Source organism: Sus scrofa, chromosome 15 (assembly GCF_054392235.1).
Source record: "Sus scrofa isolate SSC_HxYL_T2T_F1_AM1 chromosome 15, Sscrofa_HxYL_maternal_Yorkshire_Landrace_v2.0, whole genome shotgun sequence".
In the NCBI taxonomy this organism is placed as follows: Eukaryota; Metazoa; Chordata; class Mammalia; order Artiodactyla; family Suidae; genus Sus; species Sus scrofa.
Window position 1 is genome coordinate 151,614,542 of NC_139397.1, and position 17,212 is coordinate 151,631,753.

Genomic DNA, 17,212 nt, shown 5'->3' on the forward strand with positions numbered 1-17,212 from the left:
GCCAGCGGCTGAAATCTCTGCCCAACTCTTCCAGGCTTCCAGCTTCCTTGTAGGTTTCTTGGAGTCTCACCCCCACATGCCCAGTCCAGGACTCAGCCATGGATGCATAAGTTAGCGTTCCGGTCCTGAGGCTCAAGGGCCTCTACACCTCCCTTTTCTGGGGTTTCCTCGCTAAATGTCCACTGTGCCTAAAGCCCCAGACCCCTCATCTATTCACCCCCAGTAACTCTTGAGTTCTGTTCTTAGTGCACCTTGAAGACTGGAGAGTGTCCTCTGGGGAAGCAGACATCACCTGGTTTCCTTCCCTTGACTCAAAGGCTGTATCCGCTTCAGTCTCCATTGGCTTTGATTACCCTTCAGCAGGCACGTTCTATATTTTGTTTAAGGTTTATCATTGCTTTTGGCAGGAGGATTAGTTGGATGAAAGCTTCATTTCCGTCATGAGAAGCTAAAAGTCCTCTGTCACCTGTTTTTAAAACTGATTGAATAAATAGTTAATAAATCCCATGGTAGGAGAAAACGGATTCCATTGCTAGTCAGGAGGAATTTGTAGCACCTTTCTTGCGCAAGTAAAAGAAAAGTGGCCTTCGTGTCCTAGTTCCCATAACACCATGTGACAGCGCTCTTTATTCAGTAAAGCCACAACCATTTCTCTAAACACCCGTGGGCCCATGACCCTTAACAAGGCTCTGGAGGATGAAAAGGCTACCTTGGTTTGAGGTCTCGAGAATGCTTTAGAGCTGAGAGCTGACTGAAGGGGCTGGAGCTGGCTCTGTGTCCACGTTTCTCCCCAGAGACAAACACGGCATGCGATTTTCTAAATGTGACATCCTCCCGCCAAGGTACCTCATTTGTGCAAAATTCCTGCCCCTCGGTAGCCTGCTGAAGGTGAAATTATTATGATGATGACACTGCTAACAATTTCACAAACTTCGGCATTTTAACTATCACTAGTCATGAATTACCAGTAAGACATCTGACACCTATTGGGAGCCTCCAGAATGAGGTCAAAGCCATCCTGAAGTCTGGAGTGTGCCACGTGATGAGCGTGTATTTTGGAAGATGATTCTGGCTTTGGTAGATAGAAAGGCTCCACTGGGGACAGCACAGAGCAGGAGTTCAGACGGCCCGGGGATGGACTTCAAAGCATCACCCTTTAAACCTGCGCTCAAATTCCCCATTCACATGCACTTTTCTTGAATATTATTATTTATTATGATGATTTTGGTGGCGGGAAGAGGAATCCAGCCTTCATCAGATTTTCCAAAGGAGTTCTCAATCCCCCACATTTAAGAATTACTGATCTAGGAGTTACCTGGTAGCTCAGCAGGTTACTACTGCTGTGACTCTGGTTCCTGATGTGGCACGGGTTCAGTCCCTGGCCCCAGCACTTCCACGTGCCACAGGCACAGCCAAAAATAAAAGAACTACTGGTCTAAAATCTATATTCTTTTAAGCATGGATTCAAGCACCAAATATCATTCAAATACTCACCAAATATTAGATATTTATTTGTATATAAATTATATTCATAATCTATTATCATCTAGCAACTTATCAGGGCACTATCGTCGCTTAAAATGAGATAATCGTTCCTCGTAGGAAATGTAAACTCATGTCGCAGATTCTCGGGGAGATTACTGACTGTTCTCACCACGTCTGGTAACCTGATGTGAAGGCCAGTGAAGAAATCCTCATGAGTTAGAAACGTCTCTCAATTTCGCGTCTGGCTGTGATTCGGGGAATTATCTTTTCGAGAGTCTTTTAAATCCCCGAAGCCATTTGCCCACCCTTTGAGTTTTAGTTAAAACTGGATTGCGTAATCCATGAATCCGTTTAACGTTGTTTGCGCAAATACTTCAAAATAGTCTGAAAATGATCTAATGAGAGAGAACGCCACTCCTGGCCCCTGGGAATACCTCCCATTTTGTACTTTGGACATGCCTTGTGCAAGATGCTGAAAGCGGAAAGTGACGAAGCCAGCGGGCCACGGGAGACAAACCGTTAACCTCCCGGGCAGAGGGCGTCAGGGAGCCCCGAGCTCAGCCAGCCTCCCTGCGGCATGATTTCGGTTCCATGTCCCCTCCACTGCCCTTCAGACCACCCCCGTAAGGGCTGGGATTCTCCGCAGCCCTTCCCCAGCTGTAATCCGAGGGAGGTTTTTCCATCTTCTGTTAACTGCAAGAGCAAAGCTGGAACATGAGTGAGTGATGTTGGAACCGCATGGAAGTCTTTCTCAATAGACTGAGTGAGTCACCTTGTGGCCCACGTGGCCGCCCTTCAGAGGCCCCATCGGGGCAGCGCTGAGTTGTCCTCCCGCCTGGATGACTCCTCCAGGATGCTCATCAGCTTCCCCCTCCTTCACAGGCTTCGAACAAAGGGAACACTGGGGACAGGGGGTGGAAGTTCCACGTGGGGTCCCCCGTAGGTGCCCTTCCCTGAGGCTGCCCTCACGTTCTCATGGACCCTTCCTGAAGGTGGCACCTGTAGCACTGGGAGGGGGCTCAGTACCAGGCTTGGAGATGAATGTATTGATTTTCTTGCTCAGGACCTCAAACTGGTGATGTCTCTTTTCTATCGTCTGCTCCGAAATAACCCCTGTGGGGTTAGAATTACCTGGAACAGGAAAAGGGCTACACGGGAGGTGGGTACGTAGTGCTGGTGGCACAACTGTTAGAAACAAGAGTCTTCTGGGTAGAAGCAGGTTCTCAGACCACCGTGAGCAGAGGCTGAGGGTCCCGGGCAAAGAGAAAAAGCCACTGCGTCCTGGTGACAGCTCAACACAGCTCCACACGATGGACAGAATCTGGCAGGTTTCTCTCTCCCTCAAGGAGCACCCCAAGAATGGGAATGCCCACAGAGCTGCCTAACGTCCCTGCCCACCTTCCCCCACGCCCCAGCAGGAGCTGCTGCCCCATTCATTCCAGAACCAGGCCTTCGGGGGCAGGAGCCAGAGGGGCCACGTGTTGATGGCCTGTGTGTTGAGCCCTGAGTTCCTCTTTGGGTGGACTGCCCCCCCCCCCCACCCCCCGACAACGCAGGGATCGGATTTCCATTTAAAGGCAAGAACGGATGTCAAGATGAGAGGAGTCACCCAGAGGAAGAGGAGGCGCACGGACCACGACGCGGAAGGACCATCTGAGGACCGGCGGCGCTGGTTCTGATGATTCCTGAAAGGGGGCCCTTTCCCGGATGTGGGTGGATGCTGTGGGAGAGAGAATTCAGCCCCGCATCTGAGAACACCGTCTAGGGACTGCAACTATTCAGAGATGCCTCCAGCCAGCCCCGAGGAAGTGAGTCCCATCTCTGAACAAAACCCCAAGGGGAGCCGTGAGCCTCCAGCAAGGCGGAGGGGGGAGCAAGAGCTGGTCCTCCAACCAGGGCTGCATCACCAAAGGATTCTGGGTCCTAAGCCGCGTGATGCAACACAGGAGACTCAATTGACAGAGTTTCTCAGCCCTCCGATGTGTCAGGTATACGCAAACTCCAGGGGTACAGCCGTGAACAAGGTCACAGCCCTAATGCCATCTGCCCTGTCGACCCATCCCATGGAAGTCTTCTCAGGTGTCCTGAGCGATGGCACTTGGATCCCCCTCCTGTGTCACCCCCCACAGTCTGTTCCCTGGAATAAACCTCCAGCATCTTTCTATGCCACTGCTCCCCTTTCTCTTCCCTCCTCCATCAGCTCCCAGATAACTTCCTAAGAACCCACACCAACCTGCTCCCGTCACTTGGTTAGAAATACACTACAATGTTAACTGTACTTATGCCTGGCCGGGGGGGCGGGGGGGATCACAGGTGACTTCAGGATGGCCCTGCCCTCCCATTCTTCCCCGGCCACACTAAAGACCGCTGCAGCCCCCCAAATGTCTCTCTTAATTTTGGACCCCATGCTTCCGCCAGCAACATTCTTCTTCTCTAATTCAATCCTCACGCCTAGCAGTTACTAAGGTCATTACCCTGGACAAGAAGGCGATGACTCTGTAGACCTAATCTGATCCCCTGATTGATTCATTTTTATTTTTAGGGCCGCACCTGCAGCACATGGACGTTCCCAGGCTGAGGGGCCTATGCCTACGCTGCAGCTTGCAGCAACTTTGGATCCATAACCCACTGACTGAGGCCAGACATCAAACCTGCGCCTTCGCAGACACTATGCTGTGTTCTTAACTGGCTGAGCCACAAGGGGAACTCCCTATTGATTGATGGATTGTCTTTCGTCTTTTTAGGACAGCACCCACAGCATGTGGAGGTTCCCAGGTTAGGGGGCGAGAGGGAGCTGCAGCTGCCGGCCTACACCACAGCCATAGCAATGCTGGATCTGAGTCGTGTCTGCCACCTACACCACGGCTGTGGCAGCGCCAGATCCTTAACCCACTGAGCAAGGCCAGGGATCGAACCTGCGTCCCCATGGACGCCAGGTAGATTCTCTCCCTGAGCCCAGACTGGAGCGCCTCGATTCATTTTTAAACCCACCTTTATTTAGAGTGTGGGAGGTAAGCCTCCATTTTCAGCATCTACTTAGAGAGAGCAGCCCTGGGTCAGGCCTTTTCCTGGAAGCTAGGGACTCAGGAACGAAAAGGCGGGGACCAGAGGACAGGCCAGTAGAGAAGAGAAGCGCCCCCATCACAGGAGGATTCTGAATGAGCTGTAAGGCTCAGGGGAGTGGGGGTCCCAGCCAGACCACAGACCACTTCAGCCAGGTCTGAAAGCCCCTGGGCCTGACCTCAGAACCTAGCTCCCACCATCTGTGGCCGCCAGATCCCTGGGGCACAGGTTTGAACCACTCTTGGGTGCAAACCCCTCTCCACAACCCAACCCCACCAGGCTCCGCGGCAACCCTGGAGGTCCTGGCTGGACCGGTAACCACTGCCTAGGGGCGGGTAAGCCCAGGGTTACCAGCCGGGTCCACCCTCCAGCGTCTCAGGCCCCACAGACCCAAGACTCCCCCAACCTACGCCCCCAGCATCTCGAGGTATTCTCACAGGCGCCCCAAGCCTCCATCAGCCCCTCCCCTGCGTCCTTGCCCCCAGACCCCCAGCCAGCCCAAACATCTATCTGCCCGTCGGTCCTATGCTCATTGCCCCCCTCTCTGTCCCCACACACCCGTCCCCGCTCCCCACCCTGGGGTCCCCGCGGGCCCCTATCGTCCTGGTCACCGTGTTCCGGTCCCTCCCGCATGCCCCCCAGCTCCTGTCCTGTTCCCACGGGCGCTCCAGTCCTCTGGGCCCACGCGGTCCCGACCCCCAGCCATCCCAAACCTCCCTCCCGCCATCTCCGTGCTGGTGGTCCCCAGGCGCCCCCGCGCCCCCAGCCCCTGGCGTCCCAGCGCCCCCGGCTCCCCGCCTCCACGTGTCCCCGGGCCCCTCTGCTCCCCGCCCCCCCCCCCCGGGCACCCCCCAGCCCCTGTCCCCGCGTCCCCGCGTCCCCGGCCCGCTGACGCCATGACGCCGCGTTGGAGGGAGGGGCGAGCGCGCGGGACCGGCCCGGCCGAGCGGGGCGCGCGCGGCGGGAGCCACGGGCCCGCGCAGCAGCGGGACGCGCCCGATGGACATGGGCACCCAGGGCTCGGGGCGCAAGCGGCTCCCCAACCGGGAGCGGCTGACGGCGGAGGACGACGCGCTGAACCAGATCGCGCGCGAGGTGAGCGGCGGGGCCGGGCCGGGTGCGGGGCGCGGGCGCGCGGGGCGCCGCTGCAGCCGCTGTCAGGCGTCGGTCCGTCCGTCCGTCCGACCGCAGCGCCGCCGGCGGGGCGCGGGCCGACCAGGACCTCGGCCGGCCGGCGGGCCGGGCGCCCGTCCTCCGCCCCGGGGACAGGCCGGCGACACGGCCCCCTCCCCCCACGCCGGGTCTCTTGGGCCGCTGCCCCCCTGGGCGAGCCTGGCTGGGGCGCCGCCCCCCGCGCGAAGGGACCCCGGCCGGCCGGGTGGGGGGCGAGCCCCCGCTTTGTTGGACCGCATCGCATCGTGGGGGTGCTGTAGGCCCGACCCTGGAGGCCTGAGGACAGTGCCCGGAGGCCACATGGCCCTGGCGAAATGACCCGGCCCCTGTCGGGGACCATTTGTCGTCTCGATTGTCACACAGGGCGCAGCTTGGGGACGAAAGGGGGGGTCCCTGTGCGTGTCGTTTCGGAACCAAGCCTGAAAACGGGTCCAGACACGCTGAGAGGTTCTCATCAAAGTTTCCTGGGCAGAGTTTATTATAACGGTGGCTGATGAACTTGCAGTGTGGCAAATGAGAGCAGCCCCAGGCGCGCGGGGCTGTCCAAGTGTCTTTTTCTCCCACAAGGATTCAGCCTTCAGGTTAAATCCCTGCAGCTTGAGGCTCCCCTGGACAGGGGAGCGAGTCCTTGCGCCCATCGTGCACTCAGCTGGATTTTTCACAGTGTGCCCTTTTCCAGCTTTTGAACTGTGTGCCCATCCTGGTGCTAAAGAGAATACATATGCAGATACTGTGCACCCCCCCTTCCACTCTGCTCTGAGAGCGGGCGTGCCCTGGAGAGTTCCTCTGCATATCATTATTATCACGTGGAAAAACTGCCAGGCCGTTTAGGCTGTGGCGTCTGGTTTCATCTGTCAGCTATTTCTGGAGGTCTACTCTATAGCCCGTTCTTAGGCGATTTTGCTGGATGAGCACATGGCTGTCAATCGGTATTTGTTGCCTGAATGAATAAAGCCTTGGTTTTCTCTGCATTTGAAGAAAAAGGGCTTTCCAGGAAAACTCCTATTCATCCCTTAAAACCCACTGTAGATTTGTGTCCTCTGTGAGACCTCCCGTGTCATGCCAGGCAGAAGTCTCCCTGCCTTCCCTTGGCTCCTCTAGCGCGGGCTCCCTACACCTGCTGAGTGGCCTCAGCAGTATTCGTTCACCTGCCTGTCCTCCTGGAGAAGGTGACAACCAGGCAGGCAATGTCTTACCCGTTTTTGTATGCCCAGCTCCACACAGAGCACAGAGCAGGGGCTCCTACGTCTGTTGCATGACCGAAAAAACAAAAAGAGGTACAGCCACTGGAAGTACATTGGGCTAAATATGGACATTTGCTAAATGTAGTGGCTAGAATATAAATCCCACGCCCAAGAAGACGGTCCCTTATGTGTGTATTTAACCACACAACGAAACAAGTGTTCTCTGGGAAGCTTGAGGGGCCAGGATCCGTGGGCTTGTCTTTCCAGGAGTGGTTGTGGAGACTGAGCGTTCCCAGAGTCCACCTTGTATCTGCTGGTGTTTCTCTAAAGAGACTTGAGAGCAAAGGCTGGCGGGGGCGGCGGGGGCTCCTGGCAGACAGTAAGTGGGAACCCACGGTCCCGGGGGAGCGCTGGCCGTGACAGATTCAGACGTGGGGGTCAGACCTTGAAAGTACACACAGCTCCTCCGGGGCTGTGCGCTCCTGCTCAGCGCCTCCCAGCCTCCATTTCCTCAGCTCTAAAATGGGGAGGAAAAAATCCCCCCCCCCCCCGGCTGTCAGGATTAAAGAAAGGGAGTAGTCTACACAAAGTGAGCAACACTAGTGTTTAGTAATTCCTAGTAGACTAGTTTAGCTAGTAAGTAACTAGCTAAATGCAAGGGCTTTTCGCACCCATCCTTCCAGTAAAATCAGCCAAAGATTTAGGTGTTCCATGTGCTAACTGGCACTTCCGTAGAATTGGAAGGAACTGCTGCAACATTTCTTGTTTTACTCCAAATTGAATTCTGTTTCCTACCTGCGAAATTGGAATCACTGTTGAGTTCCCTGGTGACTTAGCAGTTAAGGATCCGGCATTGTCACTGCTGTGGCTTGGGTTTGATCCTTGGTCTGGAACTTCTGTATGCCACAGGTGTAGCCAAAAAAAAAGATACTATTCAAATGGCAAATATATGTTGACCGTGGAGTTTTCAAGAGTTCTTATAAAAATCAACAGAATTGTCTGAAGTCCAGGGCGTTTGTATTTGCTCCTTTATTCAGCATATTTGTGCAACGCTGCCCGAAGCCTTGTCTGGGGGACGCTAGGATTCAGGGATGGACCCGAAGAGGATCCCCCTGGAGGAGCCGGGTTCTGACTCAGGTCAATAACAGCAACAGAGACAGGAAGAAACCTGAGATTAAAAGGGCATGGATAGTGTGCCCTGAAGGTTTGGAAATGAGAGAGTTACAATTGATTGCTGGGACTAAGAGGGAGCAATCAGGGTGGCCCCCTGGAGGAGGTGGCATTTTGAGTTATTTTTGAAGTGACGGAAACCTGACCCGGCCTGGCCTCCGCCAGGGGAAGTGTATTGGCTGGAGGACGGGTTCCCAGGCAGCCTCACCAGCATGCTGGCCCCTTTTCTCCACCGTGTCCCTGCAGCTGGCCCTGCTGGGCTGTCCTCTGCGGGTGGCCTCATCCTCAGGCCACCTTGCTTTTGGCGACTGGCTGCTGTGTTCCCAGGCTGCCCCTCCTGAGCCCACACCGCCCCCACCCCCTGGCATGGCTCACGGGTTCAATCCCTGGCCCAGGAGCTCCGCGTGCCTCAGGCACAGCCAAAAAATAAAATAGTAAAGGACCTACTAATCCGAAACGGCCATTTCCTTTGCTGCCCCCATCCCGCGTCCTTCCCCGTTCACCCCCACAGATCACCTGTCTTGAAGGACCATGACTTCTCCTTAAGCCGCAGGGCCATCAGGGGCCAGTCTGGGACCCTTTTGCGGAAGAGCCTGGAAATCTGGTTCGGTTTGGCCCTCCGCTTCCCCTTCCTCTGCTTCTAGCAGCTCAGGCTCCTCTGGGCCGTGCAGTCTCGGGGTGAGCCCAGCTCGTGTGACACACTCCTGCTACCTGGCGCGGTCCCTGCTCTCCGGTGAGACGGTGCAGGCCGGCTGTGACACCCGGGCCTGCCTGGACCGCCTGTTTCACTCATTGCCCCGTCACCCTCATGCCTTTTTCCCCCAGTGAATTTGCTGTTCTGAGGCTAGCCAGGGGATTGGATGGTGTCATCCAGGGTGGCCCGCAGTTTGTGATGGGGGACTGTGTCAGGGCCCCTCCTTCCAGGGTGAGGAGAGCTGAGGGTCCTTCAGCACCTGGCGCTGCCCAGACTGTCCCGCAGCCAGAGCAGCCCTGTCCCGACTTGTAGCACAGCCACGTGGAGGAACTCCGGCCCTCCCATCGCCCATCTTCCTGAGACACACACACACACACACACACACACACACACCTTGGGGTATGAATAACAAGCATCAAGAATGTGACAAGACAAGCACTCACAGCAGATTTTTGTCACAGTCTGAGCTGTCGGGGGAAGGGCAAGCACTGCGCCCATGACCTTGGGCTGTTGCCGTGATTCCCGCAGAGCTAGTTCGAGCTGGAGCTGGAGCCAGAGGCTGGGGGCTTGACAGTCCTCTGTCTCAGATGGCTGGTGGGCCCCACCCAGGCTATTTCTGTCAGAGAGCCAGCTGTCCCCTCTCCCTCTTCGGGTGACGCTTTAGTGACTCATTGGTCCGGTAGCGAGGGCTGTGCATGCGTGTGGATGGCCTTTCAAGTCCCTCAGTCAGGGACCTGTCACCTGGGAGCCTGTCGCCTGGGAGCCTGTCAAGGTCCAGCGAGGGAGAAGGGGTTGCTTGTAAGGCCTAAGGGGCGCCAGCTTGTCCAGAAGCGTCACCCCTGTAACTGTGGGATACCGTCAGAAGAGCTTAGAGTCTCTCTTTTTGACATGGAGACACAGGCTCCGAGATGCTAGGTGACTTGCCTAAGGTCATCTAGTAACTGAGGTGCCAGTTCAGCAGCCAGGCTGTTTCCTGGGTCGGTGTCTTGGCCCAAGGCCCTCTCACAGGTGGTGGCCCCGAGTCGAGGTGACTTGCTTCCCGTCTCAAGACTGTTGTCCCCAACTGACCTCCTAGCCATGCGGCCTGACATTTCGTGGGGGGAGTCCCACGTTCTCTTCTATCTGTCGTCTCTCCTCTCCTCTTTTCATCCTTTCATCTTTAAAAATGAATTTTTATTTAATTAAAGTAACACGTGCTTTTGCCCTGCTTCCATATTTTCAGGCTGTTCTCCACACAGAAGCCTTTTAAAGTATGTCGGATCCTCGGAGGTCCCTGGTGGCACAGCGGGGTGAGGATCTCGTGCTGTCACTGCTGTGATGGGGCTTCGATCCCCGGCCCTGAAACTTTCACAGGCTTTGGACGCTGCCAAAATACTTTAAAAAACCAAAACAACGATAAAATGTGTCAGATCGTGTCCCCGTGGCTTCTGGTGTCCCTCGGCAAGAGCCAGGCTCTTAATGGCCTCACAGGACCGTGCGTGATCTGGTCACTAGCTCCTTATTTGTACATAGTATGCACGTGCACTGTTTGTTGCTTTTTTCAACTTTAGATGCTGTCCGCGGCTTCCTGGTTGGAGGATGCAGACTTGGGATCAGGGGTTCTGTAGCTAAGGTCCTCTCCCCACCCTGCTTTCTCTTGTCTTCGCACCACGGTTACGTTGCAGTTTTAGGCTCCATAAATGGTCACTGGCAGACCCGTTCGAAGGTGGGTGCTCGAGTCAGGTTTCTTGGCTTCGGTGCCCAATTCTGCCATGTATTCCATGACCCCGGGGCAAAAGCCACTTAACCACGTTGTGCCTCTGTCCCCTCACATGTAGGTGGGAGCATTTGAAGAGTGTGCTTCTCACAGGGCGGCCAGGAGGGCGATGAGCTATTTTATGACAAGATGTCAGCACGATGACTGATGCTCTGAAAACGCCGGCGGTGATGACGATGTAACTTGATAGCGTGAACTGCAGAGCCGGGTAGTGTGCTGTGACATTTGTCCTTGTGCAGCTTTCCGCTCTTTTTGGAGTTGACTATCCCCCACCCCATTGCTCATCTCTCTACATAGCTGTCACCCCTAATGCCTCGCCACCTTTTCAGCAGACCTGTTCACACTGTGATTTTCTATGAGATGAAACAAATCAGATAATCTACCCTGTCCATCTTGTTCCCTCCTGGAGATGTACCCCTTGGAGACCTCTGTCCTCTAGATCCAGTCCGCTCTGAGTGCTCTTGGGATTTGCTTCAGATGTCCTTCCCTTTGCCACCAATCTGAGAATCCCATCTGCCACTTACTTGTCATTGTCATTAGTGGAGCCATATATGCTGGGTTCTGTGTTGTCTTCTTGCTTGGATTATGATCTCATTTTGCTGGAACACATCCTGCAGTAGCTTTCTGAGAGAGGCCACCTTTGCTAAGTGTTTGCATGTCTGAAAAATGCCTTTGTTCTACCATAATATTAGATAGTTTGGCTGAGGATAGAGTTCTAGGTTAAAATAATTTTCCAAAAATTGACAAAGATATCTCTGTATTCTTTGAAATGATTTCCAGCATGTATTGTTAGCTAAAAAAGGCAATGTGCAGAAAGTGAAGATAGCATGCCATCCCTTCTGTGAGAAAGGCTGTAATTTGCCTGCATTTGCATAAAGAAGCACTGGCCAAAAGCACGGTAGAAGAAATTAGAGATGCAAGTGGAAGCAGATTCGTTAAGTGTAATTTTTCATACCCTTGGTATTTGAACCATGTGGCTACATTACCTATTTAATAAAATAAAATAATAAATAGCAAAATAGTGTAAACTATTTTCTACCACAACTTCAAAGGCATGTTCTTCTGACTTGTGAGACTTGTGAAGCCTTTTATAATTTCAGTATCTTGTATTATGTCTGTTTTTACTGTCTGGAAGCTTTTACCATCTCCTCTTGCTCCTAAAAGAGAATCTGGCATTTTGGATTTTATTTTTCCATTTATTAAGCATTAGCTAGGTTCATTCAGCCTGAAAATTAGTATCCTAAAATTCTGGGAAATTTTTGCCTCTCCACCCTTTTGTCTGTTCTCTTTTAAAGGAACTTTCGTTGTTGGAAATCACTTCCCTTTCCCTCTCGTTTTCTAGCCTTTTGTCTTTGGGTGATATTTTTATGGGCGATTACTCAGTTTAACCTTTCACTTCTACTAAACTTATCTGTTCTAGATTTAATTTCTAAGAGTTTTTGGGGGGTTTGGGTTCTTTGTCCCATTTTATCACATCCTTTTTGATTCAGTAATGCAGTAGCTTTTCTCATCCTCCTGGGGAATATTCCTTTTGGTATTTTGGGTTTTCCTGAAGATTTCTTTTGTTCCCTGCATGATGGTAGGTTTATTTTTATCCATTGTGTGCTTTGGCCTATGTCTTTCCTCTTGGAGCCTTTCCCAGATGTGTGGTGATCCTTGGATCCGTTCAAATATGAGAATGGGGCACTAAACAACTGTGGGAACAATTTAAGCAAAGGCCAGGAGGACGGATGCCACAAGATATGACCAGGACAGCACCTGAGGTGCAGTGGGGGTGGCTGAAATGTTGGGACCATACATTAAGGAGTTCCTCAGGGCACAGGCACCCTGTCCCCCTGTCTTCAAAGCCAGCGCCTTTGACCACAGGGTCCGTGTTGGGAGGAAATGCTTCTTGGTGCTAACAAGCCAAACCTCTCTAATTTGGTACTTGTAAATAGAGTTTTATGTTTGATTTAGGGGGCAGTAGGGATTGAGAAGAAAGTTGAAAAATAATCTGAGACTTATACCAAGAAAGGTGTAATGTCTATGCAGCCCCAAGAAGAGAATTAGTCATTACAGTGTTTGGTTTGTCTGGTTTGTTTTGTCTGGCTGCACCTGCAGCATGTGGACGCTCCCCGGCCAGGAGTGGAACCTGTGCCACAGCAGTGACCCAAGCCACTGCAGTGACAGCACCGGATCCTTAACCCACTGCCCCACAAGAGAACTCCCGAATTTGATGTTCTTTTACTGAGAGCGGAATAAATGTCAAAGGTGGTGAGCAGACTTACATAAAAAATAAAATAAAATAAGAGTTTCGTAGCTTCAGGCGTCAAGGATAACTCATTTATTTGTTTGGAAAATTCTCCAAGGTCCGAGATGGACTTTCCGTAAAGCAGGTGCAGAATACCTGGAGAGTTTAGGTAGGCAGAATGTGATACGGTCTTGGCAAGGGGCAAACTCGTGGATCAGCAAGTATGTGGGGCCTGAACTGGTCCAGGGCCTCCACTGGTGTATTATATTGCAGTCTTTCCACCCGCTTCTTGGCTTGGGGGAGTGAATGAAAAATCACCCAGTGGTCATGATAATATTTAAACGTAAGGAAACCGGGAGATGGAAAGTGGTCCGTTATGCTTTCAACCGCCCTCCCACATGTTTATGCATTTTCCCCCCTTATCCTTAATTTCTTGTTCTTTTCCACCCTCTTCTGTGACATCCGTTATGTTCACGGAGTCTTTCACGTTGACCCCCAGACAGATGGAATTTCCATGTTAACAGCTAACATGGCTTCTCCCTGGATGCCCTAAGCTATTGCTTTAAATCACCCCCGATGTATTTCAAAATCATCCAGAGCAGAGCTGGTGGCCATGGGACCTAAGCCGCGTCTGCAGCCTACACCACAGTTCCCGGCAACGCTGGATCCTTCACTCCCGGCTGTGTGTCGTGGCAGCCACTGCTAGCCCTGCGTAGCTGTCGAGCCCCTGTGATGCAGCCAGTGCAGCGGAGGAAGTGCATTTTAAATTTACTTCATTCTAATTCGGGTAGCTGTCAATAGCCGCCTGTGGTTGGTGGCTGCCGTGGTGGACAGCAGAGCTCTGAGCGATGGTTTATTCTTCGTTGAAATATGCTGTGACCGAGGTGTGTTCTCTGGCACAGAAGTGACTGGGTCTCGTGAGAGCAGAGGCGTGCGATGGGGAAGCCGGTGGCAGGAGGGGCGGCCTGCGGGCGGGAAGGGAGCCCAGCGCGGGAAGAAGGTGCGGGGCGGGGGCGGCCGGGGGCGCGCAGCCAGCCTTTCAAAGGCGCATGTCCCCCGGCAGGCTAGTGCGTCCCCGGTCTCTTCTCCTTTGTGTGTGACTGGGGCGTAGTATTGTCCACGCTGCTGGACAGTGAGTCAGGTGCCTGGTGAGGCATTTCCGCCTCCTGGGGGCTGCGTTTGTTTCCCGCAGGGGACAGCAGTACTGCCCAGCTGGCCAGGATGTGCCCCAGGCATCAGTGATCCAGAGGCAGGGGCGGACGCTCCCTCGGCAGATGGGGGCTGGAGTGAGGCGGGGGCGAGGGCAGAGGAAAGCCGATGACCCCCGCAAAGGTGTGAGAAGAATGCAGGAAAGACCCTCCCCTGAGTGTCAGGGGTGTACGGACAGCCCTCGGGACTGGTTCAACCACCCAGAGCAAAAGCAGTAACGCCTGCCGCTTTGAATACACGAACCATACGCCTGCTCTAGTGTCAGACCGTGTGGACTTGCTCCCAGTTGAGAGCTTGTCTGCAATTCTTTGACATGAGATGGAAAAGGACCCTCTGCTTTGTTTTGTTTTGTTTTGCTGCTTTTTAGGGCCTCACCCTTGGCATATGGAAGTTCCCAGGCTAGGGGTCGAATCGGAGCTGCAGCCGCCGGCCCACACCACAGCCACAGCACCGCCAGATCCGAGCTGTGTCTGCGACCCATTCCACAGCCTGCCAACGCTGGATCCTTAACCCACTGAGCGAGGCCAGGGATCGAACTCAAGTCCTCATGGATACTAGTCAGGTTCATTGCTGCTAAGCCACGATGGGAACTCCTGACTCTCTGTTGTTATTAAGGCATAGCTGATTTACAGTGTTGTGCCAATTTCTGCTGGACAGCAAAGTGCCCCAGTCATACACACACACACACATATACATTCTTTTATTTATGTATATAAATATGCAATGTGTATATTGCATTTTTCTTTTTTGGGCCGCATCTGTGATAGGGAAGTTCCCAGGCTAGGGGTTGAATCAGAGCTGCAGCTGCAGGCCTACACCACAGCCACAGCCACAGCTGCAGCAACGTGGGATCCAAGCTGCGTCTGCAGCCTACACCGCAGTTCCTGGCAACGCTAGATCCTTGGCCCACAGAGCAAGGCCAGGGACTGAACTGGCATCCTCATGGATCCTAGTTGGGTCTGTAACCCACTGAGGCACAGGGACTCCCTACATTCTTTTTCTTATGTGATTTTCCATCACGTTCTATCCCAAGAGATTGACTGCCTGTGCTGAACAGCAGAACCTCAATGCTTATCCCTTTTAAATGGAATAGTTCGCATCTGCTAACCCCAAACTCCCCGTCCATAGAGTTTTTGCTTCTTGGCCTTGAATTGAAGAACCAGTAAGAGGCCGTCTGATTTTTCGAGCTCCTTCGTTGTCAGGCAGCCAGGCCTTGGTGTCGCGCCTCTGGTTAACTTCCTGGAAATGATGGGCCACTTCACCCGGGCCGTGTCCCCCGCTATTTATCTTGGGGCTTATCTGACCTCTCAGAAGCTACTAAGTTACCTGCCTATTTTTAACCCATGCCTGGAGCCAGCTCCAGGATGAAGCGGCCGCACAGCTGGGCACTAGGTGGTCACAGGCTCCCAAACCTGCGGTCCAGTTTCCTGGGTTTCTCCTTTTCTTGCAGATGAAGGGGGTCTGGGGGGCTGTCTTGCACATGGTGGGATATTTAACAGCATCCTTGGCGTCCACCTGGGAGCGACAACCACAGATGCCCAGGGACCAAATGGCCCCATGGAGAACCGCTGTCGTATCCTGTCTCCGCTGGGTTGTACCTTAGCTCTGAACTGGGTGCCTCGTCTGTGGAAACCTGGATCTTTTCTCCCCAACTCTGTCCATGGCTGCTCTCCAGGAGGGCAGAAAACATCAGCTGCCTTAACCACCTCTCCCTGGGGTCCCCCCACTTAAACCTCCTGGAAACAAGCAGGGGGCGTGGTGGAGCCTTTGTGAGAGTCGCTGTGCAGGCTCAGGAAGCTGGGACGTCAGCCGCAAATGTGATGACACGTTGCCGTGTTTCTGAGCTGGGTGCCTGAGCTGACGGTAGGGTGGGGGGAGCAAGGGGAGAGGCTAAGGGGGGGTGGGTGGAAGGGACCGTACCTCTGCGGAAGACGGGTTGGCATGGAGGTGGGGGCCGGCGAGAGGTGGTCTTTTGCGTGACATCCTACGGGCCGAGTGGCTCCTCTCTGCCCTTCAGAGATGCCCTTTCCCCGCTGACCTTGGGGTGCTCCAGGCCAGCTGGGCCAGCGTCAGGACCAATGGCGTTGGGACCGCAGAGCGATGCGGCCATCAGACTGTGTGGGTGCTGTGTGGTCTTTCTCTCCTGGAAAGACCCCAGGCCCACAGCTCAGGGGTGCTCCAGGAATGGCGAGGCTGCCAGCAGCCCTCATGTGGCCGCCCCTGTGAGCGCTGCCGAGAGCTGGCTCTGCCATGAGGTTGGAGTTGGGGTTGGGGTGGAGGGTGCAGGGTTGGCCTTCCAAGCCGGCTGGGCTCCAGTCCCCACCGCCCTCGGTGCCTGCTCGTGCCTCTGACGTCACGCTGGGGACTCAGCAAGAGCCTGAGTAGGGAGACACGTGGCCGGGCACCACCTGGGCACAGCTGAGCATGTCCCCCTGCCTGCCTCCCCGCCCGCCCCCCGCCACCCCGTGACCCTGAGCGTGACTTTTCCTTGCAGACATCCTCCTCCTGGGAGAAGGGGAGCCCCTGGGAGAAGCATCAGGCCGGTAAGTGGCCAGGCCCGAGGTGATGCTTCTGGTCAACTTGAAGTCCGCCACGGGGGCAGGACGAGCAGCCTGGCCCGGCCAAGGGAGGGAGCCCAAGCTGCCACCTTGTGCTTTTAGGACCGGCCACGACCCTGACGCCCCTGCCTGCGTCACCCACTCACTCAAAATCCCAAGTGGGCCCGCGGAGGAGGAGCAGGGAAGACCCCGCACTTGATCCTCACCGGCGGGGGTGGCTTGGGCTGTCTTCACCCTCCAGACCCCCGGGGGGCCCCCCCATCAGGAGGGGGCTGGCTGTTGGGCAGTACAAATACCAGGCCCAGACACTTCCCTGGGGTTAACATTGTCCCTGGGCCTCCTGGAAGCCACATTGCTTCTGTTATTCAGAACTTGCTCCAACGGATGACCCGACCAGGGCGCCGCGGGGACCCCGCCCCGGGCCGGGCCTTTGCGGCTCGCCCGCAGCAGGACGCCAGCCTTTGCTCCCGGCTGGGCTTGTTCTTTGGTGACACATGCAGCCTCCCTCCCTCCTTCTCCCTGCGCCTGGAGAGACCCCGGAAAGTCGGCCCACCCCCTCCTCCGCCCTGTTCCGCCTCTGTTCCCTCTGGATCCCCTTGGCCCGAAGGCCTGTGAGTCAGCCCTCGGGCTGCGGGGATGAGGCCGGAAGTGATGCTAACCAGCTGATGCTGTCTGTTCCATCTGCTCCCC

At 54.6% G+C, this 17,212-nt stretch overlaps 1 protein-coding gene across 31 annotated transcripts in view; it reads left to right on the plus strand.

Moving 5' to 3' along the window:
* Positions 1 to 5,479: 5,479 nt before the first annotated feature.
* LRRFIP1 (LRR binding FLII interacting protein 1) overlaps positions 5,480 to 17,212 on the plus strand; it is a 156,132-nt gene continuing 144,399 nt past the window's right edge. For all 31 annotated transcript variants that reach the window (XM_021075501.2, XM_021075506.2, XM_084998809.1 and 28 more), the window contains exon 1: positions 5,480 to 5,643. In XM_021075501.2, coding sequence (XP_020931160.1) covers positions 5,548 to 5,643 — 96 coding nt within the window. In that variant the 5' untranslated portion in view covers positions 5,480 to 5,547. The remainder of the gene's footprint in view (positions 5,644 to 17,212) is intronic.